The sequence below is a fragment of the Ixodes scapularis genome, unplaced genomic scaffold, assembly GCF_016920785.2.
Source record: "Ixodes scapularis isolate PalLabHiFi unplaced genomic scaffold, ASM1692078v2 PGA_scaffold5__190_contigs__length_132052651, whole genome shotgun sequence".
NCBI classification, from domain to species: domain Eukaryota; kingdom Metazoa; phylum Arthropoda; class Arachnida; order Ixodida; family Ixodidae; genus Ixodes; species Ixodes scapularis.
In genome coordinates, this window is record NW_024609880.1 from 106255071 (window position 1) to 106281205 (window position 26135).

The 26135-nt window shown below is 43.8% G+C and overlaps 1 protein-coding gene across 1 annotated transcript in view; it reads left to right on the top strand.

Moving 5' to 3' along the window:
• Positions 1 to 26135, top strand: part of LOC115321315 — a 59343-nt gene that overhangs the window by 30304 nt on the left and 2904 nt on the right. Inside the window, exons 3-4 of the mRNA XM_029981528.2 lie at positions 1932 to 1990; positions 11103 to 11180. Coding sequence (XP_029837388.2) covers positions 1932 to 1990; positions 11103 to 11180 — 137 coding nt within the window. The remainder of the gene's footprint in view (positions 1 to 1931; positions 1991 to 11102; positions 11181 to 26135) is intronic.

The following is a 26135-nucleotide window of genomic DNA, read 5'->3' on the forward strand; positions in this document are numbered from 1 at the left end:
TTCTGCTGGCTCGCCAATCTGAAGGAGCACTTAGGACGCCTCGTCCTGTGGACTCTATGACTACAGGAGTTTGACATGACCGTGGTGTACAAGTCCGTCCGAAAGCGCAGTGACGCCGATTAGCTGCCAAGAGCCCCCGTGGATGCCGGTCCTGCCGATACGGAAGACAATGACGACGAATGTTTATTTGGCGCACTAGATGTCAGTGACATGGAAGCACTCCAAAAAGATGATCCTGAACTTGAAAGATTCATCGAGCACCTAGAAGAACAAGAAAGTGCGGTTCCCCACGTTTTGATACGAACACTGCCGACCTCCTCAGTCCAAGGTGTGCTGTACAAGGAGACCTTCAGCGACAACAACACGGCGTGGCTGTTTGTCATCCCTTCCAGTATTTGGGAAGACATATTTCAAGCCTGCCATGATGACCCGACGGTGGGACACGCTGGATACAGTAGGACTTTTGCCAGGATACACGAGACTGACTCCGGCTCGCCACTCGGAGCCCCTCATGTACACGCGTCGACTTCAGGAACAATCGACGCGAAAGGTTAGGCGCGTAGAACATTTAGATTTCGAATAAGCAACAGGGTGCTCGAATTCACCAGAACGCGACATTTACAGAGACAACAAAAAGGTGCGTCTGCTCCTAGGCATTGAACCTCGTGCCTTAGCCTTGGAGCCAGGCACAACTACATTGTGTCACAAAAGAAAATGTACACGGTCTTTTTTACCGCAAAAATAAACTAGGCATCGCCGAGCGCTCATTCTCCGCCCAAAGGTAGAGCTATAGGTCACAACCGGATGCCAAAGTTTTAGCTCGATCCGATAACTTAATCAAAAGTTATAAATGATTTTCTGAAAATTTTAATTGGAATATAGAGCCCACTTTTGTTCGTTTTTATTTTCTGGTGCCAAGAGCCCCATGTGTTCGAAAACTCCGTCGGCCGCCATTTTCCCATTGAAATTTTCAGAAAATCAGTAATAACTTTTGATTAAGTTATCGGATCGGGCTGAAACTTTGGCATCTGGTTGTGACCTCTAGCTCTACCTTTGAGCTGAGAATGAGCGTTCGGCGATGCCTAGTTTATTTTTTCGGTAAAAAAGACCGTGAAAATTTTCTTTTGTGACACCCTGTATATTCGGCCACGGGCGGGCTTGCTCGGAGACGCGCGTCGCAATACAGTGACATAATATTTTGATGAAATACTTCAAAAATAGCCCGCTTAGTGCTTAAAGAGATGAGAAAAAGTTAAAGCTGAAAATTAGTTTTCGTGACCCATTAACTTAAAACTGCGAATGCTTATTTCTTTTGGGTTAACTTTAGTTTGTTCTACCACAAAATAAAAAGAAATATCAAATTTTAGATTTATTTAAATTTCATAAAAGCAAAAATACGATCATAATATTGTCTTGTTAATTTAAACCGTTTTGCGTGACAACTTGTTTACATTCAAATTAACGTAAAAGTAATATGTTTGTTTTAACACATCTGTTACATTTATATATTGTATCAAAATATCCAAGCACCTATACTCCAACGAAAAGGGCAACACATTTTCATATTATAAATGTTTCATATAATGTTACAACACTAGAGAATTTCGACGACAGTTTTATATTTAAGTCTGAGGGAAACTGAAATATACTTTCACATTGCGTAGAGGTGAAAATGGCATTCGAAGTCCTCACAGATTGAAAATAATCTGAACGATGCAACGTGCACCTAGTCAACACCCCTCCTCCCCCCCCCCCCCCCCCCCCCCCCTTCGCCGTGCACAAAAGGCGTGCGCGCAGCTTCGTAAAAAAACTTCCATAAATTGCTTCTTGAGCCACACTGAAAACGTTTGCTGAAATCTACATTTTTCTGTGATTTAAATTTTGTAATAGCCTGCACTCGCTTTTAGACATTGGTGATGTCTGCTTTGCAGGGATCCATTTGTGATCACATATAAAACGACTGGCTCTGATACAATGGAAGGGGAACCTGGTAAGTACCAGTGGTTTCAGAAACGGATATACTACATATATATTACAGTCCTAAAACAACTGTCTTTCAAGGGAACGTTTAAGGGCAGTAAGTACCGGGTGTTTGTGAGAGATCGGAACCCGGCTTTTCGCACCGCAAGAATAAACTAGACATTGCGCGGACCTCCAACTTTGTCAAAACGTAGCCCCAGCCGTTCGAGCAAGATGCCAAAATGTCAATAGTTACTGCTACAGGAATAAAAAGTAGGAGGTAAAATGCTGTTTTCGCTTATGAGAGAACGCCGTCCGTGAGAAGCACCAGACAAAATTACCCTGTTTGCAACGCCTCTCACAGATGGCGGCTCAATCAGCCAAGGCTTTTGGGTGGTCAGTTTACGTGTTGGTCTGGCGGTTTGGGGCACAGCACCGCCACACCGTTTCTCACGCGCTTCGCTCGGTTTGGGTACAATTCCAGGTTGTTGGTGGACTGTTTTTTTAAACTCAGGTTAGGCTCGCTAAGTTGTTTATTTGTATAATTAAATTGTTTATCGTGGATAAAAATGTTTTGTTGCTTCATCAGCTGGCTCTGCGTTTTTGTTGTTGTGACCTGAGCCTTACACTGATTTACAGGTATAACATTATGCGCGACACCGGACTGTAAAAAGATGAAGGTAATAAAGCGAGTGATATTTGGGGAGGGAAGGGGCCACATACAAAAAATCCAGTTTGCAGGGGCATTCAGAGACCCGGGGGAGCAGGGTACCCCCCCCCCCCCTACCCCCCTAGATATTTCGGACTGATAAAGAAAACAATACGGAAAAAGAGGACGTGGTCGAGCTTGTTTTAATCTGAAATTATTTATGCATATGTATCGCTACTGTCGCTCTCCACTGCATAGAAGATAGCGCAGATGGTAATTGTTAGCAACTCATTGTCAGAAGGCACTAGTCGTGACATGCTTAGTGGTTCGGAGGTTCAAAGCTATGTCCTTTCGACCTAAATATTTAAGCTATTTGTAAAAAAAAATAATTATAAACATAACAATAAATACCAGGATGAAAAGCTGGAGAGAAAAACAAAAAAAAACTATCAAGAACCCGCCGGAAGTGTTCTATTCTTGCATATTCAGAGGCCCGGAACTTCGACACAAGTTTATTCTACCAAAATGTGTGCACGCTAAAAAAAAAAAAAAAACATGTCCGAAAAAAGTAAAATAATAAAAAAATGCCGCTTTTTTATGACGTGCTGAACTTGAACAATATTAGAAATCTTCCGCCATGAGTTAATTTAGTCCTGAACGTGAAAAAAAACAATAAATATATAATTTTCTATTCTGCACATGGTAATGATATGTACTGCCTGTGGTGTTAATTTAAATGCCATACCTCAAACAATTTAGACTACAAAAATGACCAATTTAGGGCATAATTGCCCACATTTCTTCGAAACACGTCTTGGACAAGAATAATCATATCTTAAGACGACCCTTACCGAGGCTATACATGGGTCATTCTTAAAAACGTTTAACATCTCTACCATAAATAGTTTCTGCTATAGCGCGCTTCAAATATGGCACAAACGACAATCATTAAAAACCCGTCATCCTTCCTCGCCCCTTCGAGAATTTATTTCTTTACAACTAAGCATGCCAGAACATTGAAGTAAACGACATTGTCTTCCGTAAAAAATGCAACACCACATGTAAAAGTGCGAAGAGAAAAATTACAAATGTACCTGCCTGCTTGAATCCAAATGAAACCGCCATCCGGTTTTTTGAAGTTCAACGAACTTCGAACTTTTACCCTATAAGTGCGAAGTTCGTCGAATTTTGACTTCTCAGAATTTGAAAATTCAAAAAATTTCGAATTCTTTATATAATAAGTTCTAAAGTGTTAAAATTATCGAAATTCTTAGCGGAGGAATTTCGAAAGTTCTAAATGCTTCGAACTTGTTAGTGCCAGAAAATAGAAAGTTCGAAAACCATAGAATTTTTTAGTCTATCAAGGCCGAAAGTTCGACAAGCATCAAATTTTGCAGCGTAATAAGGTCGAAAGTCCGAAAAGGATCGACCTCTTTAGCGGAGGAATTTTGAAAGTTCTAAATGCTTCGAACTTTTTAGTGCCAGAAAATCGAAAGTTCGAAAACCATCGAATTTTTTGGTCTATCAAGGTCGAAAGTTGGACAAGCATCAAATTTTGCAGCGTAATAAGGTCGAAAGTTCGAAAAGGATTAAACTTTTTGCGTAATAAGTTCGAAGGTTCGAAAAACACTGCATTTCTCAACGTGCAAGGTTCGAAATTTCGAAAAGCGTCGAACTTCTCAGTTTAAAAAGGTCGAAAATTCGACTTCCGTCGAATTTCTCGATATGGAAAGTTTGAAAACTCAAAATCTTTTTACACCTTTTCGAACCGCTTTATTCTATCACAGAACCTTCGGTTCGAAAAATGTTCGTGGCATCCCTAGTTTTGACGAAGTTGGATCTCCTCGCAAAATCTAGTTTATATTGTCGGTGCCAAAAGTCGGGCTCGGATTTCTTACAAACACCCGGTACACTAAATTGAAGGTTATATAAACAGCGCATATTAGAGTGAACAAGATAGGGTTAGGCTTAACGCACCAGACGCACTGCATATGTTGAAGAAATTGTGATGCTTAAAAGGAATAGCGAGACCGATAATTATTTCACATGTGTCAAAACATCTACAAGTTCATGTTTTCTTAATAAAAGCGGCGCTATCATGTAGGCGCACTTAAAGCTTCATGTTGCCAGTCGGCCTTCTCGCAGCTAGCTAGGGTCGACATGCGATTTCGCGGCGAGGGGTACACTGCTTAAGTAAGAACAGCACCATTTACTCAGAAGCCAGACAGTAGAAGAGCTTATTAGCAAACGAAACAATTGTGAACCTTGAGACTGGATTGATAAAAAAATGGCAAATAACGGACAACAGAACAAAATAACAGCGTTGTTTTGTTCTTTTTTTTTTTTTAATCTTCCACATTTCAGGTTTCAGAACCATATTATATACGATTCACTGATGGCCATTGTTGGCGAAGCCTACAATTGGCATAATTAGAATAAGTATTTTGCATATTCCTAAGACACGTTCAACTTCAAAAAATAGAAGAAAATTGTAATATATTATAAATTTCATAAAAGACGCAGTAGCCCTCCAAGTTTAAACATATTAGATGGTAGCATAGCAATTATTTTAGTTACGTAAATAGTTAAGGCTAGCAAATTAAACAAATATAACCACTCATTACGTAATTTAACTTCAATTTTAAAACCACACCTATCATTCAGCGAAACGTTGGTAACATCTAGATCAATTGAAAAGAGAGAACTAAGACATGTTATTTTATTAAGTTCGTTATAAAATCAAATAACCTGGCACCCCATTTTAGATGTAAGCACATAAATATGGGCCTTTTAAAATAAATTGAATTATGTTTGTCGATTTTTGTAAGTTATCTAGCTTGGCGAGATTAATTAGGTTATATTTAGCGTATTAATGTACCGGCCTGGTGTCCGAAACCCCGACGCTGGCTCTAAAACCGACTGGAAAATTTAGAGCTAGCACTTAGCGAACTTTAGGGTTTACCAAATGTGTATTTTATTGGTGCATTTCATCTTGTAAGACACCAAGGCGTATCTCTCGTTATGAAAAATCAGACCAGTAAACTTGCCAGGATCAATGGTGGGCGTCGATGGAGACGACCGAGCTGGGCAAGGGACACATGCGCGGTGAAATTGGGTGCGTCGCGGCACATATACCGCACGACGCATCACCTACCGATACACGGCGATATTTCAAATATTTCAATTTGAAATCAAAGATATCAAAATCGTTCCAAAAGGTACCTCTGTATATTGTACAAAACGTCCTTGAAGATATAATATGCATGGCTGTTCCACTTCGTTGTGAAAACTGGACACTTAGACATATATATATATATAGTAGTACGAAGTCCCAGGTGATGTTTGCATAGAGGCCCAAATTGGACAACAAAGGCTATGTATATATGTATATATATATATATATATATATATATATATATATATATATATATATATATATATATATATATATAGTAGTAATAAAGTCCCAGGTGATGTTTGCATAGAGGCCCAAACTGGACAACAAAGGCTTGAGCGAATTGCTTGTGTGAGATGTGACCAATTTTTATAACAGACACTTGAGCGCTTTCGTTTGAAATTACACGGAGATATTTGATTAACTTTATGCGAAGCAGGTCACACCGAATAATATAATGAATAGATGATAAATCTCCGTGACATTTAAATGAGCACCGTGAGAAGTGCTATCAGTCAGCTTCGTGATAACAATATGCAGAGGAGAAAACTGCCATCGATACAGTTCAAGATACTAACCCAGCAAAGATGAATTTCGTGCCACACACAATACACGTTTCTTCGCATCCCGGCGGCATTTAATGGCTGGCCCGACAAACCTGACGACACCAAAAATCTCTCCAGTGCAAATGGCAGTGCCTCGGTATTCTTTCTACACTCTTACCGTAATCGCTTTGCTGTACTCTGGAGTTAGCATTCTGCCAAGCCTTGAAGTTTGAAGTCAACCGCCCAAACAGATCTCGCCGTCGTAGCACCAATTCTCGGCACCGTCGTCGTCCATCAGGAAGACTTGCAGGTTGCTAGTTGAGGTAGTCATTTCGCAACAGCTTCCGTGTCAATCACGGGGCTTCGAAAACATATTCACGAGTGTGTTCGAGTCGCACACAGCACCGAACACAAACCGAACTGATCAAACAAACGGCCGCCATCGTTGCATTTAGGGCGCTCGCGGCAGTTTTCTAAACTGATCAGGTGAAAATTGTGTAGGGGCGTTAGTGACGGTTGTTTGAAAACAGCCCTGCGGCGGCACTCGGTTTCATCATAGACGCGGTCCCTGCTTTGATCGGACGTCTGCGTCGGCATCCGCCGCTGATCCTGGCAGGTTTGTTGGTCTCACTTTTCCCAGAAAAAGAGCTACGTCTCGAAATTTGTGAGTCTAAAATGCCTCATTAAAAGGCAAATTTAATGGAAGTTTGAGGTCGCTATGGGCAGGACCCAATTTTACGGCTAGTTTTGGAGCCATCCTCGGGATTTCTGACACCGTATATATCAGCTTAAGAAATAATGTTGCAAATGTAGGTTACACCATATTTGTTCATTAAACCCACCTCGCTCAATATTCCTTCTGGTTTTGTGGTTGCCCACAGCACGGTGTGCTTTGAATAAAGGTAAAATTATGTACTAACTAATGTGAAATACTATCGCGCGCAACATGAGCTGAAGTGTCATGGCGCGCTGCGCACGGTACAATCTGATACACCTGCTGCATTGTTCTGCAAACTGTGATGCACGCTGTGGCCAAGACAAACCTCCAACTACGCTCATAGTACTATTCTGCACTTCCGTGTAATCTCGTAGTGAACAAGTGGAGGTGACAACCCCTTCTTTCATCGAAACGTAAAAACAATGCATGACACAGCATAAATCTATCAAGCTCTTTCTCGAAGCAATTTTTGCGGGTTCACACAATCATTAGTTCGCATCTGAGTGGCTCACACACGGATCAATATCCGTAATTTGAAACTCGTCGAAACCGTCAAGAATGCCGGAAGAAGTGCGCCATACATCTCATCATTGGAGAGGCAATAGTTGACACAACGAAACGGCTTTTAGCGAACGTGCAATAAAGAATTCATGCGGGGATGAAGGTCAACCTAGGGATGCTCCCTCAACAAAAAGCGTTCTCAGGCTACAAGTGAGTAAGAGGACCACCCCTCATCGCAGCTCTATCAGTTAAATATCAGTTCATTATTTCCAATTGGCGCAGGAGCTTCGAGGTATCCACCCAGAAAGTGCTGTCAATACTGCCGCCAAACTGTACTTCGTCCGCCGCTACAGGCGAACTGAAGAGGTTCCTGAAAAACAAAAACGAGTTAGAGGTAAATTGTAAAGCATTTTATTACTGTGATTATGAATATCACGTTCGTCTTCCCCAAATATGTAACTAGACTAGAGAAAACACGAAAAACCTTCGACCAGTCGTGACGTCATACCCAGATCTTCCGGGCGCCAAGCGCGTGTCGCTGGTGTAGGAAGAGTGTGCAATTGCAACGGTGCCAGGTATATTCTATCGCACGAACACCAGTCGTGACGTCTTTTTCTGACCTTTTTCAAATAGTAAGAGTGCTCGCATAGTTTTGGTAGGCGGAGAAAATTCGCGCGAGCTGAGATTCCGAAAAATCTGGATATGACGTCGCGCTCCGGCAGGAAAGGGCTTCCTAAGTTCTTTGACTTTCTGCAGCCGCCGCGCACTAAATAGAAAAATAATCTTGATATTCGTAATCGTGCAGGCCCAAGGAAGACGATTTAAGTGTTTTTATTTCAATATGAAATTGTTTCAGTTTCCCTTTAAGCCGGGGTTGTATCCAATGCTACAAACGCCAGAGCACGATGTCGAGCCTTGGAAACGTTCTTCGGCAGAACAAGCGCTGCAGCCAGAAAAACACTTCTCAAAGTCGGGAGAGCGGGCCACCTCGCGCTTGCAGGTTTGGCTGTAGTCTCAGCTTAAAGTGGTCATGGGACGATATCAAGTTCGAATTTTCATGACTTTGCAGATGCGCACTAGTCCCAGTCTGGACTAAGTATACTCGCAGAGTCCGCTACTAATTCGGAAACTTCTTTGTCGCGGTGAAATTGCGAGCATAAAAAGGCATTATATCTTTCAGTTTTGCCTTTGCAAAGATGGATGGCGCAATTGTGAGATCGAATCGCCGGACTGATGACAGTCGATCGCGGCTCATGGATGGGACACGAGAACTGTGTGCGCACTCCGACTTCGGGTCCTAACAATCAATGCCTCGGCTGACACTCGGGTAGTGGCTCGTGTCCAACCATTGGGATCATGAAAATAGCCGAACTCTAACAACGCCTTGAGTTCAGCGCGCATTTTCTACTTTGCCAACCCCAGCGCGTGGGTATGATTAAGGTTAGAGGCATGGGATAGGCACCAGGCCACGTGGCCAATTGTTTCTCGCTCCGAGTTGAGAGGATGAAAAATGTTCATGTTTCGCGAATTTTTTTTTTAGCGACTGCAATTGCCTAAAAAGAAAACCCCAGACGAGTTCATTCAGTTATGAACGTTAAGGGTAGATTCTAAGCAGTATTTACCGAAAGTAGAGAGATCGTTTCATGGCTTCTTTAAGCGTGAACGGAGTATAGCAGATTACACGGAAGTGTAGAGTCGTGCAATGAGTGCAGGAGGGAGGAGTTGTCTTGTCTCAGCGCACATCACAGGTAGCAGAAAAATGCGACAGGCGGTTTTAATGGTACCACGCTCCACACGTCGTGGCCTTTCAGCTCTTGTTGGCCGCGATAGTACTTTAAGAAATTAAGCTTCCCCATTTCCATACCATAACTTTAGGCCTGAAGTGTGAATCTGGCGACCATCCACCAGTGCAAGTTTGATGCTTTCCGACTTGCAATTTTTGACAGTTTATAAGACTGGTTAATTTATTATTATTACTAAACACTTATTCAGTGAAATGGCTCTCCCCAATTTCACTTCTACTGACCAGGGAGAACGGGAGGAAGAGAAATGAGGGAGAGGGGGTGATGAGGCAAGGGACGGGGGTATTAGAAATTTTCTCGCATAGATAGAAACTTGTAGTTTGGCTGCCCCACTAAAGTCGAGCAGAGAGCCAAAGACTACCTTGCGGTGCTGTGGGGCACCCCTATAATGCCTTAGTTTTTATTATGGCTGCTTATTACTCGGCAAGTTAGGCAACCACAGCGACGTAAGGCGTGTAATCTCCAGAAGAAAATTTGACCACTTCATTAAGCGACCACTGTATGTTAAGGATACATATTCTCAAGTTTAAACGTCATCGAAGTGCGAAGGGGAAAAAAATGAATGAGTAGTAATAATAGTTACATAAAGTGCAATAGACTTTGGACAGTCACTATTGAGGTAAGATGTTAATGGTTGTTTGCGCAGTCAGGGAATCTAAGGTGTGCCTGAAATGCCGAGTCTTAATCTAAAATGGGCCGTAAAGTTTGGCGCCTGCATATAGCAATCTAAGCTTTTTGTCAAAGGTGTATTTCACACGTGGGTTTTACCTATAATTGCAAGGCCTAGCTTCATTTCTATAATAAATAAGGTCAAAAGTTGCCAGGGTGAACGGCGGATGGCGATGCAGACGACCAAGACATGTACGTAACGCCTTGGTAGTATCGAGTTACTTTTACCTAGTTTCATTTTTAGGTACCGAGTAACTTATTTAGTTACTTTTCTAGAAAAAGAGCGAGTAAAGTACTTGGTTACTTTTTAGTTCAAGTAACGTGCAACGGTATTTCGTTATATTTTAGGGGTAACATGTACAACACCATTTAAGCAGCTTCGTTTTTGATTTTAACCTAGGTATTCATCTATTACGACGAAGCCAGATGGGCTACCAGAAAAACAACGAAACAGGATGACAGTATAGCAACGTTTATCGCTGAACACGTCGGTCGAACTTTACAGGTGAAAATGCCCTTCTCCCAGCGAACACAATAAGGATCGTCGGTTGAATCCTCTAGAATCTTGTAGAGACCAAATGTAAACCCAGAGGTTGCCGGCGCGGCAAGGCACAGAACTCATGGTCAGGTTGGAACTTTAGCAGAAAAGAGAGCGAACGATAGAGGGGAATCCCAGATTCACCTGCTCTTCCTGAAGCACAACACTGTCGTTCTTTCGAGCGCGTCAGTAGAACGACTTCCTCTTCAATTTTACATGTGCAAAAACTTAGGGCTTGGAAACGATGGAGACGGGGGGGTGGGGGGTTTTAAACATATGATAAGCTACCCTACACCTGACCCCCCCCCCCCCCCCTCCCCCTCTGGAAATACCTGCGACCGCCCCTGCGTGCACCTGACGACTACTACGGTCCGTTTTGGATCGAGCCTCGGCTACGTTTTTTCTTTGCCTTCCCGTATATTGGTTTGGTCTTGAACCATTGTGGAGTATATTAGCCCAGATATATTTATTTTTATTCCTCTCGTAATTTGAAAGTTTGCTCAGTAATTATGAAACTTGCTGTGAGTAATTCTGTTCCGTTCGCAGTTCTTGATAGAATGGTGGTTCAATATGTCAACGAGAAAGAAAAATGTCTTATCGTTCAACATATGGGGAAAGAAACACGTAAGTACAAGCAGCATTTTTGAAACTTAAATAATTAATACGTAATTTCCTTGCTGGAAGGGTAAACTTATTGCAGCATATATCCTAAAAATAATGTTTATCCATGTTGCTAAGAAAACTTACGCCTACGAGTGATTTACATTGTTTTAATGTGGAATTAAGGCTGGTTCCCAGACTTGCGACTGTTTGCTACCGTGTGCCTTAAAACCTTTTAAAATCTATTATGATGAGGGAATACACTGGCGCCATCTATGGGGTGGCCGTGGAGCACTTGGTCGGTCCCGTATATTTTTTTTATTTCCGAGCATCATCTTTTTTATTATTTGAAAAACATCTGGCAATGTTATAAACAACCCTTTTCCACAAATAGTTTGCGCATTTAATCTCGTAAATACAACTAAACCTTCGCTCCAGTGCAATGCGGTTCCAGTTTTGCCTCATGAATTTCTCCAGCGTGCCAATATGTTGTAAGGTCATGAGAGATCGAAAAAGCTTGGTCTTAAGAAAACAGTCGTAAGCTTGATTGTATCCAAACGGGCCGACAAAGAGACACAGAGATACGCAAAACTCTATTGTAATTTGGCGTAATGTCAATCTACAGAGAGCAAGAAACATATGTAATTGCGTTAACTTGAAAGTGCTCTAGTTCCAATTCGTCTTATTTTCAAGCACATTTCCTTTTTCAGAGTAAATACTCTATTCGTAAAAAACAAAATGTGCATATTCCTCGGTGTGTAGGTTAAAATCCTTTTTTCTGCCTTGTGCTTTTAAGACATCAAATATCAGTGAAAAACCTGAGCTAAATAACAAAAGCCCCTTGTTCCATTAGACTAAGTTTTCTTGTAAACAAAAATTAATACGATATACTAGAAGCAGCGTGGTTCAAAGATTTAAAAAAAAACGCATATTTTATATAACTTTTGAAGTGTTAATTGCTTAAGCTTAATTTGTAGAGAGAGTTATTAGGTGTAGCCAAATAACCAGATTATTTTTACGTTCTAAAAGGTTTCTGGGCCGGGCTGCCCGCCGAGCCTTTACCGCACTTTGATGTCCACCCCATATGAATTCGGTGACGATTATTCCATCTTTTTTCCGCTGATTGTTTGAGAGTTCTCAAAAACAATTTTATACTGCACGTTCTAGTTGTTCTTTACTGTGTTAATCTTTGCGACCGCGCAGCTAATTAAATTATACAATAGAGCACAAACAAATAACCTATTTTATGGTTATGCTTTAATAATAAAATGGTAAATTTGAATCAACTTTCCTATATTTAGTTATGAAAACACGTAACCCTGCCCATCAATATTGTTGATAGAGTTTGGTCAAATTATTAGTCTAGATTTTTGTTTTCATTTAAAATCATCAAATTGTTTTCGAACGACATGCTTTTTTAAATGAATATCATGCGAAGTAATTGGATCAAAGGCTTTTTGGAGATAGCTCATAAATCGGTTTCTGAACATATTGAGCTAAGGTTTTGTAGTTCAGAGGTGGCAGAAGAACGTGCAGTAAGTTATAAATCTTCCACCGAACGAGCTTAGCTGAGTAAAAAGCTGAAAATGGAGAACTTGAAATCCCTAACTACGACGTCCATCTCCAAATGAAAGCATGACCTAAAAGATTTTTCACGCGCTGGCTGCGCTCCTCAGACCATTGCATTCGTCGGTAGAGACTGCTACTGTGGCGCGCTTGGCGGCGCTCGCAACCAAACCAAACAATACAAAGACATAGTCGCGGCTTATTATTATCACCATTATCACGGGACTACGGAACCTCGGAGCAGTGCAAAATGTGCTCTCCGCCTCTCGTAGCAACACACGGGCCCTTTGGCACGGAAGAAGTTGATCAAAATTTGAAGGTTCATATTTTGAATGCGCGAAATGTGTAGAACACATGTCTGCGCACGCCGGTGAAGTTCAGAAAGCTGTTCCCATGGATGATGACAAAACTATTTCTACGTCTGTCTCGCTGGCCCAGAAGAAACATATAGATTCGCACTAAATCTTGAATTCTGAGGTACGTCCTAGCGATACAAAGCAAAGTCCGGAGCAGCGAATAAAAATTACGAAACAGAGACCGACTTAACCTGTTTCTATTCTGATGATGACAACAATAAAAATGCAAGCTTCATCCCGCGGGCACACACTAGACAGCGTGCTTTGAGGCGATTTTGATTCCGTTTCTGGTTTGATTATAAGCACCGCTTATAATCAAAACGCTGCGAAGATCTACCGAACAGGCTCAGGTCGCATTTTCTGCTGGGCAGCCGAGCGTTAGCACAGGCTGGAGCAGAGCGCGCGAACAATTTAAGAGGCCATAACGAAAAGCGTCTGATTGGCGCAACAGCTGACAGCGACACGTAAGATCTCAGGGGGCTAGAGAGCCTAGTAATACAGGCTCTTTGGAGGCGGCCGCACGGGCGCTTCCTTCGAGCTCGGCGGTGTCTTCGGTGCGACCTCTCTTCAGAGTTCGATCAGAAGAAAGGTTTGATGTGAGATCCGTAGAAAAATGGGAGATATTCGACATCTATAGTGTGCCGCCCACCATGGAACCCCACGTGGGAAAGGATAACACACAAGAAAAATAAAGTTGCCCTACGCCGTTACTCCAGTAGCCCATATTTATTAGTCCTGCTAATACATATGGGCGCGCCTCACCAGGGGCAGGAGTGGCGCTGCGTATGAGCGGCGAAATTTCAGCCGCTCAGCCCTAAGGTCATGCAGGAAAGAAGAAGTGGAGGCGAGATACCAGCTCAAGCCAGTCAAACGAGAAAAGCTCAAGTGAAGCCTGAAGTAGAAGTCGCGTTCAGTGGCAACTCCTCAAGGGTGCTAAAGTCCACTAGCGTTTTTGGCTTTGGTCATCGTTGGGGCGTGTTCCTCCAAACATCCCCCCCCCCTTTTTTTATCTCTGGTGACGTCATGCATCGTATCGTTATCGGCAGTGTGTCGAACCGAAAAAAATATGGGTTCGGTTACGGTTCAGGTTCAGGTAATAAGGTGAGCTGGCGGGCTAGACTATGATGAACAGGTTCAGGTAAATTTATTTTGTTCCGGTTCAGTTCCGGTTCGATCAATTCGATCCGCGAACCGGTTCGCGAACCGGTTCGGAAATTATAAATGACAAATTGCAACATCAAAATAATACAAACCCTAGTCGCTTCTCCGCGAGCGACTAGGGTTTGTATCCCTGTTTTTTTTTTTTTTTTTTTTTTTTTTCCCCGCATTTATTGAGTTTCCGGTACGAAAAAATACGGCATGTAATTCTTGACACTTCATAGCTCGATATACTCTGACCGGTGGTTGGGGCAGCGAAGAGCAGATATAATTCATGAATGCTCATTTCAACTGTAAATAAAGTTTCTTTCTCTTTCTCAAACATTATCAAACTCCACAGCCTTTTCTTTTCTCATTCCGATGGAAGCAAGCTTCAAGAACTCGCGCGTTCTAGAAACATGTTATGAAATGAGCACACAGCAGCATTTAGGATTTACGAAATTGTAGCAAAATAAAATCCCGTGACGCGTTTTTTTTTTTTTTTTTTTTTTTTTTTTTTTTTGCACAGCCTTTCAATTTTTTTTTTTTTTTCGTGCAAGCCGCGACCAGCGCAATACTGGTTCCTATATCAAGTTTCATGGATGCAGCGTTTGTCAAGATTCGTGGATGCAGCGTTTATATTCCTAAGACTGAGTGGAGAAGAAAAATACGTAAGCGAAGTGTGTGTCAGTTGACGGTACTTAAAAAACAAGTGGCATTGATAGCACATCCATTGTCAACAGCGCGTGGCCGAACCGTTTTGACATGAGCCGGTAACCGTTATTTTTTTCCGGTTCAGTTCCGGTTCGGGTTCATCGCGATAACAATATAACGGTTCGGATTCGGGTTCAGTTCCGGAAAAAATACCTGTTCGGTTCCGGTTTTCGATTCGGTTCGGTTCCGGTTCGACACCCTGGTTATCGGGTACCGTTTTCTGAATATCTGCAGTATCGGTTCAATCTACTAAAATTCAATAACTGTCTTTCGAAGTAATAATGTCTATAAGTGAACGTTTTCTACCTCGCAGAACCTTTGGGAAGTCAATCCCTGAGACTAAACACAAAAATAAAAATGAAGAAAAGAAATAAAGGCGTTTACCATTTTCTCTAACTCCGAATTAGAGTGCAGCTTTTGAGGAGGAGGAGGGGAGCGTACGGAGAGGAGGGTATGCCCCTCTTCCTTCACCGCTAAATTTAGTGGAGAAATGTTTCCGCTAAATATAGCGGGAAACGTTTGCCCTCAAGACGTCATACGTCACGTCATGCACGACGTCAGATTTGTCGTCGCACGTGACGCCACGAGGGTAAATTTAGTGGGAATATTTTTTCGCCAAATTTAGCGGAAACATTTCCCCGCTAAATTCAGCGGGAATATTGACAATGTTAGACGCGCGTGACGTCACGGGACGTTATACGCCACGTATCTCGATCCTATAATGACGTCAAATGTGACGTCACGTGTGACGTCACGAGGCTAACCCTCGTGAGGGTGACCCTCGTAATGGAAATCCTCGTAACCCTCGTGAGGGTATCCCCTGTGAGGTTAAGCCTCGTCACCGTGTGAGGGTAACTCTCGTCACCCCCGTGAGGGTAACCCTCGTAACCCTCTTGAGGGTAACCCTCGTAGTCCTCATGAGGGTCAGCCTCGTGACCGTGTGAGGGTAACTCTCGTGACCCTGTGAGGGTAACGCTCGTAACCATCACGAGGGTATCCCTTTTGACGTCACACATGACGCCAGCTTTCACGTCATTATGGGGAACGTCCCATAATGCAACGCGCGGTTTCGCCGACAACGACGCCGCTGAAGCCAGAAACGGGTGCCTAAGAGCTGTGCTCTAAAAACTCTAGGCGCTTCATGAGGGCGAAAATATGACTAGACCTAAAAACCGTGTGAAGATGATAAATGTTCCTCTCTCGTTATCGGCTGGCGAAGAGCGGTTATTTGATCGAGAGTTTTAGGGAACCGTTTTTGCACATCCGATACGGTACGAATTGTCCTCCGGTATGAACTGCGCATTTGGTACCGCAGAAGGCTCGCGCACGCGCAGTTCGGGCCGGAGGGCCCATCGCACCGCATCATTTGTGCAAAAAAAAAAAAAGAAAGATGTTTACAATTCCCTGTAATGCCGCATTAGAGCGCAACTCCTGAGAAGGAGGAGGGGAGAGTACGGAGAGAAAGTACCCTCTCGTTCTCCTCTCCCCTCCTCCTCCTCCTCCACTCCTTCTCCTCTTGCTCCTTTCGCTCCTCCATACTCCCTGTAATGATGTGATTAATACGGCGACGAAAAGAGGAAGATAATCGGTAAAACGAGAAAAGGGGAAAAAAGCAATAAGCAGAGACAGAACGACGAGGTTCGGGGCGGAGAGCGAAGTGATTCAGAAAAGCTTGGCTCCGGAATACACCGGTGAAGCTGTCGTCCACAGAAGTCTGCCGACCTGTCCCCACTGTCAACACTGAACAGCAAGCCGGGCTCAAGAACGCTCCGGCGAGGCCATTGCAACAACTAGTCGACTGGTCACCATCGGTGCACTCACCGATGGAGCCAAACGAGACCGGCTTCTGCTGCCGGGGAAGCGCCTAGAAACAGCGTAAACAAGCGTTAGCTTCGGCAAGTTGAATTTTGGATGTACGCTCTTTTATTTGTTTGCCAATAAGTTTCCTTTTGTTTTCTTTACTTTGATTCGGAAAGAAGAACAATTACTCGCAAATATATTATTTTGGTCGAAAATATCAAACAAACCTTTCAGTTTCCTTTTCTTGTTAACATATAGAACCTGACAATAACTGGCGTCCGCGACAAGACACTGATCATCAGTCTGGTTTTTGGTGCAACATATAAGTTATGAATTTAAAGGAGTTGATGGCCTTGAGTAAAAAGCTGGGGATCGCAGGAGCAGAATTGCGAACATGGAGTGATCAGGAACGAGCTTGGCAAAAAGAGGACAGAGTGGCAAAACTAGAAGATCTCCGGCAGAAAGCGGAACTGGAGGAAAGAACGGAGAAAACACTCCTACTTAAGCTTAGGGTATTTGAAACCGAGGGGTCTGCAAATAACAGGTATGGTGCGGGCGGCGGTGAAGGACCCTGAGGAGCTACTGCGTCACAATGCCTCAGTCCTCATAATCTAATGCCATCGTTTGACGATCAAAGAGATTGCATGTATGCGTACTTGAAAAGATTCGAGGTTTTAGCAATGGGACAGTAGTGGCACCCACCAAGCCTGTGCTTGGTGGGTGAGGCCCTGAACGTATTCGGAAGGATGTTCCTCGACGACTCCTTAGATAATAAAAAAGTAAAGATGGTCCTTTACAACGATTTCGCTTTTCAACCGAAGGATATCGCGAAAGATTTCGAGGAAGCTCTCCAGATAACGGCAAGACAGGCAGCCAGTACGCTGCGAGGCTAGAGGAATTATTCGATCACTGGGTGGAGGTGGGCCTTCGCACCAAAATGTACGTCGATCTGTGGGACCTTGTGATCGTCGAACAATTCATCAAGGGCTGTCATTCCAAGCTTGTCGTGTTCCTCAAGGAGCGGATTTGCAATACACTTAACTTGATCGCCACGGCAGCGGATAAGTTCATGGAGGATCACTGGCAAGACAATCTGGCTTACTTCAAAAACGACCATAGCCTGAATGATAATAATTTAAAAGATGACCGGCAAAGGTGCAAGCAGTAAACAAAAATCAGGTGCTTCTTATGGGGCAGAGTTGGTCACAAAGCGACCGATTGCTTGTCCAGGCCATAACAGCGACACCGAATACCAGATTCGTCAGAGATCGGGACACAATGCCACAGCATGCTTTCAGCGGAAGGGCGACAAAACTCAGCTCTCATGCTTTACGGTACCTGAATCTAGAAGCAAAAAAGGCGAGTGTGAGGAAAGCCGCATACATAACGATGGAACGCACGATGTGGAGCATAACAACGAAGCACTAGTGAGTGTGGTGTGCGAAATAAAGAAGCAACAACTATAGGGACGCGCTCCAATAGAACATGGACTACTGGACGGAAAACCCGCTAAGATGCTACGGGATACTGGCTGCAATACCGTTATCGTGCGCAGAAAGCTGGTTGTTCCTCAGCACCTGACGGGCAAACGACGCCAAGTGGTCCTAGTAGACGAAACATGCAGTTTATTGCAAGAAGCAATCGTTAGAATAGCTTCTCCGTACTTTACTGGAGAGGTTGTCGCAAAATGTATGGACGAACCACTTTACGACGTGATTATCGGAAACGTCCAGGCAGACAGGCATGCGTTAGACCTCGATCCAAATTAGAGAATTGAGGGTGAGGCTGAAGCAGAAAAGATTTTATAAATTGACAGGAACATAATCGCCGCATTCAAGAGCCATGTTCCTTCTATTCCAAATCCTGAACCCAGCCTCGAGATTGAAAATGTTACAAGAGACGTCCTTGAAAGAAAACAGTTGAAAGACACGTCATTGGATATCTGTCGCGAAAGGATTGCCGATGCTTACGTGACAAAAGGGGGTAACACTTACAGATTTTATTTGAGTAAGAGAGTTCTTTCGCAGATGCCACCTCGCAAACGGGAAGGAGTTCCGCCAAGTGGTGGTCCCCAGAACGTTGCGCCACAGTATCCTTCCACTGGCGCATGTTATCGCAATGCAGGCCCCCAGGGTGTCAAGCGCACGAGTGACAAAGTCCTGGAATATTTTTACTGGCCCGGAGTCTTAGCAGATGTTAAGCGGTTTGTGTGTTCATGGGACATGTGCGAGAGAACGATTTCTAAAGGAATGGTGTCAAAAGCACCATTGGGGCACATGCCCATAATTGAGACACCTTTCGAACGAGTTTCCCTCGACCTTATTGGACCGCTGTCGCCCACGCCTAAGAAAGGAAATTGGTTCATCCTCAAACTAGTGAATTTTGCGACTAGAGGCCGTCGCTCTACCATCCACTGACCCGAAGACAGCAGCGGAGGGTTTAATCGAAATGTTCTCCAGACTGGGCCTACCAGGCAATATTCTTTCCGACAGGGGTACGAGCTTTACCTCGGAGTTGATGAATTAGGTAATGGAGCTGCTCTCGATCAAGCACTTCATGTGAAATGGTCTGGTCAAAACATGTAATGGTATGTTCAGGCAAATTCTGAAGAAGATGTGCGAGGAGAAATTTCAGTCATGGGATGAATACTCGGCTTCGGTGCTCTTCGCCTACCGCGAAGCACCACAGGCAAGTTTAGGCTCTTCTCTTTTTGAGTTGATTTATGGACGACAAGTACGAAGCCCGTTGTCGGTGCTGAAAGAAATCTAGACGAAAGATACAATCAGCCAGCATCTGAAGACAACACATGGCTAAGTCTTAGAGCTAGATAGTCGGTTAGAGCAAACAATGGAATTAGCTGACCAGAAACGGGACGAAACAAGAAAGAGTCAAAAGCGATACTATGACAGAAAACCGAGAGGCCGACAGTTGAAATTAGGAGATATGGCCCTGATCTTGCTGACTACCAGCCACGATCAATTGGTTTATGCACTAAAATGGCCCTTTTCCCGGTGTCGAAAAGAAAAACGAGGTTGACTAAAAGTTAAATTTAGGTCAGACTTAGAAGGTTTTTCATATCAACATGTTGAAGCGGGCACTTTAGGAATCACCTATTCTCAAAATCGCAGGCTTCTCGAACGTTTGTGCTAAGAACTGATGCCTCCGAACACAGCTTGGAGGCGGTGCTTATGCAAGAACACGAGGAGATTCTGCACCATTTAGCGTATGCCAGTAAGCAGCTCCTTCTGAGAAAGAAAAACATTTCTACGATTAAGAGAGAGTGCCTGACACCCAGTATAGACAGTGGAAACAATTTATATGTACTTATACGGTAGCCAGTTTGTGGTGCAAACAGATCATCAGCCACTACAGTACTAAACAAACAAAGCAGCTCAAAGAGGCGTGCACCGCTGGAGTTCGTTATTGCAAGAAAGTTCGTTTCGAATGGAACACAATAAGGACACCGAAAATGTAGGAGCGGATGACCTTAGTCGGTTGTGCTTGTTTTGTACTTGGCAAAAAAATTCATCATTACGAATCTTTTTAGTGCTTTTTTTTTTTTTTTTTGCATGAAAAAAATTTTGTTTTTATTTTTCGATTTGGTGAAGGAAGACCAGCAAAGCTGTAGGTGGGGATGAAGCGATGGCCGGCTGCAAGTCGGCAGGCCAGAGTGGAAAGGCTCGAAAGGTTGCCTCCATCTATGAGCGACGGTGGCAACCAGACAACCGGCAAGCTGGTTGTCTGGTTGCCGCGTTCGCTTATAAAAGGCGGTAGCTGTCCAGAGTTCTGTGTCACCAGGTCATTTGAGGGCGGACACGATCCTGGGGAAACTAGCCCTTAAGAGCAGGGCCGGCGCTACATAACGCGGGCCCAGGGCAAGAAAGCAAAAAAAAAAATGTCAACAAAAGTTTAAAAAGCAAAATCTGAAATTTAAAAATAACTTCGCTTATACTAAACATGAAGAAAAACGAGACGGGCACATTATCATGTGGGATATCTCTGGTGTGTATTTATTCAGTAGTGCTATGTGCAGATTGGCTTGGTTTTTTATATATGCAATAAATGAACAGAACAGAGAACTGAGCAATTACAAAGGTGCTATCGACGCACGCCAGCCATAAAGTCACAACAAGGAAAACGAGAAAATAACATTACAAAACATAGACTATACGAAGATATGAAGGAAAGCAACAATACACTACGCAAGTGCCCAGCCCAAGGGGAATATCACACAGTCTAGGACGGGCAAGTTCATCGCTTCGGAGAGCTAACACGGCACGTGCCACGTCCATGATGGCGCTATCGAAAAGCTCTTTCTTGAAAATTTTTATATACATTGCAGCGCGTCTTGTAATGTAAATATACTTTTTGTAAAAGTATATTTTCGTCATCATTCGCCGTGCTTGGCTCACCGCGTGCTGTATGTGCAGACAGGCGGGAGCGGACCTTTTGCCTGTCTGCAAACTTAAAAGGCAACTTTTCTCACCTTTCTTGCACTGAACATATTTACAACACTAGTTTTATCAATGGTCGACAAAATTTCCTGCTCTATGGAGAGCGTAGCCAAGCCAGACAGACGTTCTTGTTTCATCGTTGAGCGGAGGTATGTCTTGATCAGTTTCAACTTCGAAAAGCTCCTTTCCGCGGAGGCGACGGAGAGCGGTATGGTTAGCAAAATTCGGAGAGCAATGCATGTGTTCGGGTAGAAGCTTCGGAGTTCGCTTTGCAGCAAGTATACCAAGCATTCATTGACTGACGAGCGCTCTTTTAAAACAAAAGACGAAAGATGAAGCTCCTCCGCCAGTGAGGTGCCACATACGTCAGAGCTACTGGCGTGCTTCAGGCACGCCTCGAGAGTGGTACATTTTTCAAGAATGTCGCTTTTTCTAAGTTTCTGAAGGGCCGGAATGTCATAAAGAAAACCAAATACAGACGAGTGACTTTGGAGTTGTGTAAAGCGTTCTTTCATCTGAAAAATGCCAAGCTGTGGCATTTTTCTGTCCGGGTGGAACAGTCCGGGTGGCATTGTGGCAACACAGGCATTTTTCTGTCCGGGTGGAACAGTCTGCAAATTGGCGAAGGGCCCCGCGCCCGTCGGTCAGCTAACTATTTTTTTTTCCTTTGGAAAATTCAGCAATGAAAGTTATCTGTAGTGGCGATGTTGAAATTTTAGAAAAAGTTGAACCGGCGAGTGACCGCGGGGCCCCTCTGTCACTTGCGGGGCCCTGTCTTAAGCGCGGGGCCCGGAGCGCCCGCCCCGCTCGCCCATGCCTAACGCCGGCCCTGCTTAAGAGCTTCACTGTAAAAACTTAAAAGGCGGGTCATTGTAATGATGTGGTTATTACGGCGGCGAAAAGGTGAAGAAAATAAAAAAACAAGAAAAAGGCAAAAAAAAAAAGAAAAAAAAAAGAAGCGGGCAGAGAACGACGAGGTTTGCGACTACGTGTTTGGGACGGAGGAAAGCTTGGCTCCGGAATACACCGGTGAAGCTGTCGTCCGCAGAAGTCAGCCAACCTGTCCCCACCGTCAATACTGAACAGCAAGCTTGGCTCAAAAACGCACCGGCGAAGCCCTTACAACAATAAATCGACTGATCACCATCGGTACGCCGGCAGCAGGAGCCAAAGGAGACCTGCTTCTGCAGCTGGGGAAGCGCCTAGAACCAGCGTAAACCAGTGCCCACCTCGGCAAGTTGAACTTTGGACTTAGGCCCTTTTAGTTTGTTTTTTTACCACTAAGTGTCTTTTTGTTTTTTTTTACTTGGATTTGGAAAGAACAATTAGTCGCAAATGTATTTTTTGATATCGAAAATAAAACGGACCTTTCAGTTTCCTCTCTTTGTTACCATATAGGTCCTGACACCCCCTTCTCCTCCTCTTCACCCTCCTTCCCTCGTTCTTGTCCCCCTCCCTCCCTCCTCCCTCATGAAAGCCTCGTGAAGGTCACCGAAGGTCCTGACCTTCGTCGTGACCTTCACAAGTGACCTTCGTGACGTCCCTAGTGAAGGTCACTGTGAAGGCCGTGACCGTCGTGACTTTCACGGGTGACCTTCGTGACGTCACACGTGACGTAACGTGTGACGTCATTATGGAAAACGTCCTATAGTGCAACGCGCGGTTACACCGACCGCGACGCCGCTCAGGCCGTAAAAGGCCGCTTAAGAGCTGCGCTCTAAAACGGTTGGCTGAAACTCTGTATTAGCTTTGCCCCATTATCGTACGGAATGGCGTACGCAACGACCTACCTCACATGGAGGAGGGCTTTTGCGCAGGCATTTGCGGTTATCATTGCGTAATTCGCCGGTTTGAGTAGCAAATAGAGAGTCGCGTATCTTAGAATATGGGATGTTTTCGAGCATTCTAAGAAATGAAGCAGCCTTAGAATACGGTGGCCTTGAAGTTTCCAATATAAGCATATATCATGATGGCAGTAAATAAACGTTTAATATTGAATTTAATTAATAGGGAAATGACAGCCTCGACTATCTTTGCACGACTATCGTAGCAGGACTATCCTTGCACTTTCCTGGGGGCGTACCCTAGGTACACTGACAGAATTCGCGTAGCTTCCATAGTTTTTTTTAAAACGTGGAAAACTTCATTCACAAGTTCTAAAGCTGTACACGGAAGTAAAAAACAAAATCCTTGTGCAGTCTGTAAACGGGAACTAGATAGGTTTTAGGAAGCTAATAAATGGGCGAAAATTTCAACAGGAATTAATAAATACTATGCCAGCATGCACAGAATAAAAAAAAAATTTAAAGTTTCAGAGGACAGATTATTGCATTTAATGTTAAACTGACGTTGCTTATAATGTTAGCGCGGAGGTTTTTTAGTACGTACTTATTGTAGACCGTTCGCAACAAGACATTAAAAAATGCAATATTAAATTTAAGTGTCTTTGCGTAGCAATGAACTAAGCTTCAATATAATTTTATAAGCGGCGGACAATTTCGATGTCAAAATTTGTAGAATATTAAATTAAATCTTAGCGTTGCAATAAAATAGAGTAGAAATATTTTTCGTCGATTTTATGCATCGGTTTAGTTCTGCTTAAATGCTCATTCTTTCATTCAAGAAAAAATTATAAATGTAATTAAGCATTTAAAGTCAGACGTAGATATTAAATGAATTACTACCGTTTCATTTATCTCTTGAGTTTAACCCTGTGTGTGAAGGCTATATGAATCTTTATCAGAAAAGTATTTCGCATCACGGTTTGTAAACAAAACTTATGGGGAAGAGAAGTGGTTATTTGCGCTTTTTACCATGTAAACTTAATTAACCCAACCTAAAAAGCAATTTAAAACATACGTTAGCCTAATTATTAATACCTGAGGTCAGATAGATTGTTGAAATGTGTGAGCCATCTGAAATATTAAACGTTTTAGTGTTCTAAACAAATAAAGGCGCTAAAGTTACTTGTGAGCTCATTGGAGTAATAAAACGCAGTTTAATGCGTCGGACAATCGATTGAAAGTAAATGTAGGGTTCGATAGGTAGTCATATGTTTCTGTTTGCTACATTATTAAATCTAGAAGGCCTTATGTTCTCATTCTGAAAATCTTATTTTTTGAGCTTCGTGTTAAGATTTAAACCAAGTTAAGTCTTATTTGGGGAGCCATATAGGAACAGAATGACCTGGCCTAAATCAGAGACTAATTTCAGAAAAGTTTTGCAGCTAAAGTTTTAAGTAGTATATTTTATAATAATACTACTGGTTTATAATAGTGCAATATTTCTGAAGCTATAAGAAGAGATTATAATATCTGTGAACCTGATTTCTCCTTGTTTATGTAACGAATTTTAGATGAATAAGTGATTTTATTTGCTGCTATAAATTGGATGAGTTTCAATAGCAGGTGTTCATCATAACATGATAATTTTCATTTATTCCTTTAATATTTACCATTAAACATAGCACATCGTCGTCTTTTTGTTACCCGTGTTTGTGTACATTTTCTTCGGTGTTGGAGAGGCTAAGTTAAGAGATGATTGCACTTCAATTTCTAATGTAAATAATAAAAGTACTTAACACAAAATAATTCCAATTCTTGAGCATCGAGCAGAAATATTTTAAGCAGCTGTAGATATGATCTTGGTATGCGGAAAAGTCTAAATATTTACTCTTTAATTGGTGGGGTTCTTTATGGAGGTCGCTCTACTACTAATCGCCGCTCGATCGGTATGTGTTTCACTCGGCCGTCAGGGAGTGGCATGACGCAACGAGAAGACAGCGAACGTTTACTATACCTCCCGGTTGCCCGTCGTCGAGAGCCGGCAGTCGGGGCCCGCCGACCCTTGTCGCCCGTCCATCAGAGCTCGCAGTCGGAGTCCGTGTCCAGTACTAAAGTGGCGAAGCGGGCGAGTTGGTTCGTGATATAAAATTTAAAAGCGCTAACGAAGACGAGGACAAAAAGGAAGGCGAGGACAAAAAGGAAAGCGCTCGTCCTGTTTGCCTTCCTTTTTGTCCTCGTCTTTGTTAGCGCTTTTAAATTTTATATTCCGTGTCCAGGCCTGCGGATCACCCTTCCCACGCCAGCGCTGCGTAGGCTGTCTGTCCCTGGCTATCATATTCCGAGTCTCGCTGAGGAATCACCCCGGGATATTCATAGCCGAGGTTGGTATGGGCAGAACTTGCCGTTTCCACCGGTCCCCCTGCAAACCTCACTGGTGGACCGCTCCGGGGTTCGCCATGGGCCAGGCCAGGCAGCCCGGCTCCGTCACTCCTGCCCAGCTCCAGCCTCGTTCAGCACGCACTGTCCCGCGCCACCTTGGCACTTCTCCGCCGACGGCCTGTCACGTGCCCTCTGCCTCGTCTTTCACCCTCGGCTCCAACACTCTCGCCCCTCAAGGCCCGGACTTCGATGGACTTCCAAAACATGGGACTTCATGGGCTTAAGGGAGCAGTTTTTCCACGTCGAGGCACGGGGGAACAGGTGGACACTCTGGTCGGCGCCGTGTGAGATGTTGAAGAGGCGGCCGCTGTTGTTGCTGGACTGGCCACGTTGCAGCGTCCGAAGGCGGCGTAGGTGGTAGTGGGACCCTCGGCGTCGGTCTTTCTTGGTGCCGGCATCAGCTGGCTCTTCTAGCGATGCCGGCAGACAATGCCGACCTGTCCGTCGCTCGCTGTCCCACTCACCGCGATGCAGCAGAGGGCTTGCTCTAAGCTGGTTCGCCCGACGCGGACAGACTTGCCCCGTTCCGCTTAGAGGTCGCAGCGGGCTTAGAACTGCCCGCCTGAACCGTTCGTCAGGCCGAACAACTGTCAGCCTTCCTGAGCACTTGGGAAAACGAATGGGCCCGTGTTTCCTCACGGTGGGCTTCCTGGGTTACGCCGTCTATGGCCGTCTTTCCAAGAAGCTATTCTGCGCAGAACAAAGTTAAAACAACACACAACGAACAAA